Genomic DNA, 1,770 nt, shown 5'->3' with positions numbered 1-1,770 from the left:
TTTTTGTCAAAGGCAAACACAGAAGTTGAGGCTTATGATAGTGAAAGCAAATGCTGCCACCAATGATGGAGGAAATCCAATTGCACCTATTCAGCCAGAATCTCCTAGTGGGCAGTTTCTAGTTGAACTACTCCAGAGCCATCCTCACCTCTTTTTAGTTGCTGCTGAGCAACAACTTGAGAGGCTTGCTGAAGACAGAGATGCTGCTACAGGTCAAAAGGGGTTAGCATGTACGGCAAGTGTGGTAGTGTGGAGAAAGCAAAGAAGACATTTGATGCTTTGTCAGACCCCAACATTGTGTCATGGAATGCAATGCTTTCAGCATATATTGAGAATGGTGAAGTCGAGAAAACTATGGGCTTGATTAGAATAATGCAAAAGGAAAGGGAGAAGGCCGCTTTTTTGAGGGAAAAAGGGGGGGCCGCTTTTCTGGAAAAAGGGGATCTGCTTTGTATCGGGCCTGTGGAAGAAAAAGCAGGGGAGAGGATTGAATTACGAGGGAAGAGGATTGAATTACAAGGGGAGAGGATTGAATTACGAGGGAAGAGGATTGAATTACGAGGGAAGAGGATCAACTTGCTGGAGCTCTAACTACACGGATTCAGCAGATGGATGTTCACGGTGAAACCAAAACAAAAGATAACATGTTTTGTTACTCTTCTGGTGGCAATTCAGTACTGTGTTGTAGAGGAACATGCAAAAGAGGCCTACTATAAGCTATCAAGGCCACAGAAGCAAATCAACTTTTTCAGCTTTTGATCTGACAAAGAAGTTGATGTTCTGACGGAGCATCCCGATCTTGGATCCGCGATAGAGAACCTACAGATGGATTTCTAAAGGACTCTGATATCTGCAGAGAATGCTGGGAGAGGTAGTAAAGTGATGGTCCTTGCGGCATTCTCATTGAAGGGCATATTGCAGAATCCTTCGTGGTGGTATTCGCATCGAACAGGAGCATTAAGAATCCTTGCATAATGCAGTCAGGCCATGGATGCAAACGATTATCAGGCTCAGAGTGGCAACAGAAGAGAAGGCGAAGCGTTTGGAAGAAGAGTAGAATATTCATAAAAAGGAGATTGAAAGCTCGAAACAATGGCTTCAGATGTTAACACAAAACAGAAAACAAATAGATACCCAGAGGGCCCTGGATTACAAGAATTCTTGAGGAGGGCAAGTGAGTTTGTAGAGCTTGTACTCTTCACTGTTGGCTTGGAAGGCTATGCTAGCCCTCTTGTTGATAGAATTGATCCTGATAATAAGATTGTTACAAGGCTGTATCAACCGGCTACAGTTGTTTCAAGGTACAGAGAACATGTGAAAGACCTGAGCAGTTTGGGAAGGATCCCATGCGTTCCCTTCATAGGGGAAGGTTTGAACTGCAATGTGTTGCAGTTGAGAAGGATAATGAAGGAAAGTCTTGAGTGAATCATGTCACTGTTTATGAGGCCCTGGATAGAGAGCTTGAGGTTATGCAGAAGAAAAAAGAGTTTTATGGTAGATATGGCAAAAGCTGAAGTATACATTAACAGGGCATAGGAAGGCTATCTCTAGTGTGACTAATAGATGTCTACAAATAGTAGCAGAGTAGAAAATGAATCAAGTGTGGTTCTAAATAGTTGTACGATAGCAACGGTCCCAAATCAGTTTATCTTCTGAATAGGACTTGCTATGGGGTGATTATCTATTTGTTCTTTGAATTGTAGTTGGAAGAAAATATGTATTCCATGGCTGAAAAACAGTCAGCAAACAACTTGCAGAGTGTTCCTTTCT

At 42.5% G+C, this 1,770-nt stretch overlaps 1 protein-coding gene across 1 annotated transcript; it reads left to right on the top strand.

The window, feature by feature from the left end:
- The first annotated feature begins 1,092 nt into the window (after positions 1 to 1,092).
- Positions 1,093 to 1,425, top strand: LOC148013343 (putative phosphatase PSR2). The gene has a single exon (XM_087667875.1). It carries the CDS (start codon positions 1,093 to 1,095, stop codon positions 1,423 to 1,425), a length of 333 nt encoding a protein of 110 aa, XP_087524001.1.
- The last annotated feature ends 345 nt before the right edge of the window (positions 1,426 to 1,770 follow it).

The sequence above is a fragment of the Lygodium microphyllum genome, chromosome 26, assembly GCF_053477565.2.
Source record: "Lygodium microphyllum isolate KBCC chromosome 26, Lygodium_microphyllum_v1.1.10, whole genome shotgun sequence".
NCBI classification, from domain to species: domain Eukaryota; kingdom Viridiplantae; phylum Streptophyta; class Polypodiopsida; order Schizaeales; family Lygodiaceae; genus Lygodium; species Lygodium microphyllum.
This window is presented reverse-complemented; position numbering and strand designations above follow the sequence as displayed.

Bases quoted from the DNA above. Each gene is read 5' to 3' on its own strand.
- LOC148013343 (XM_087667875.1), top strand. From the start codon at position 1,093: ATGGCTTCAGATGTTAACACAAAACAGAAAACAAATAGATACCCAGAG.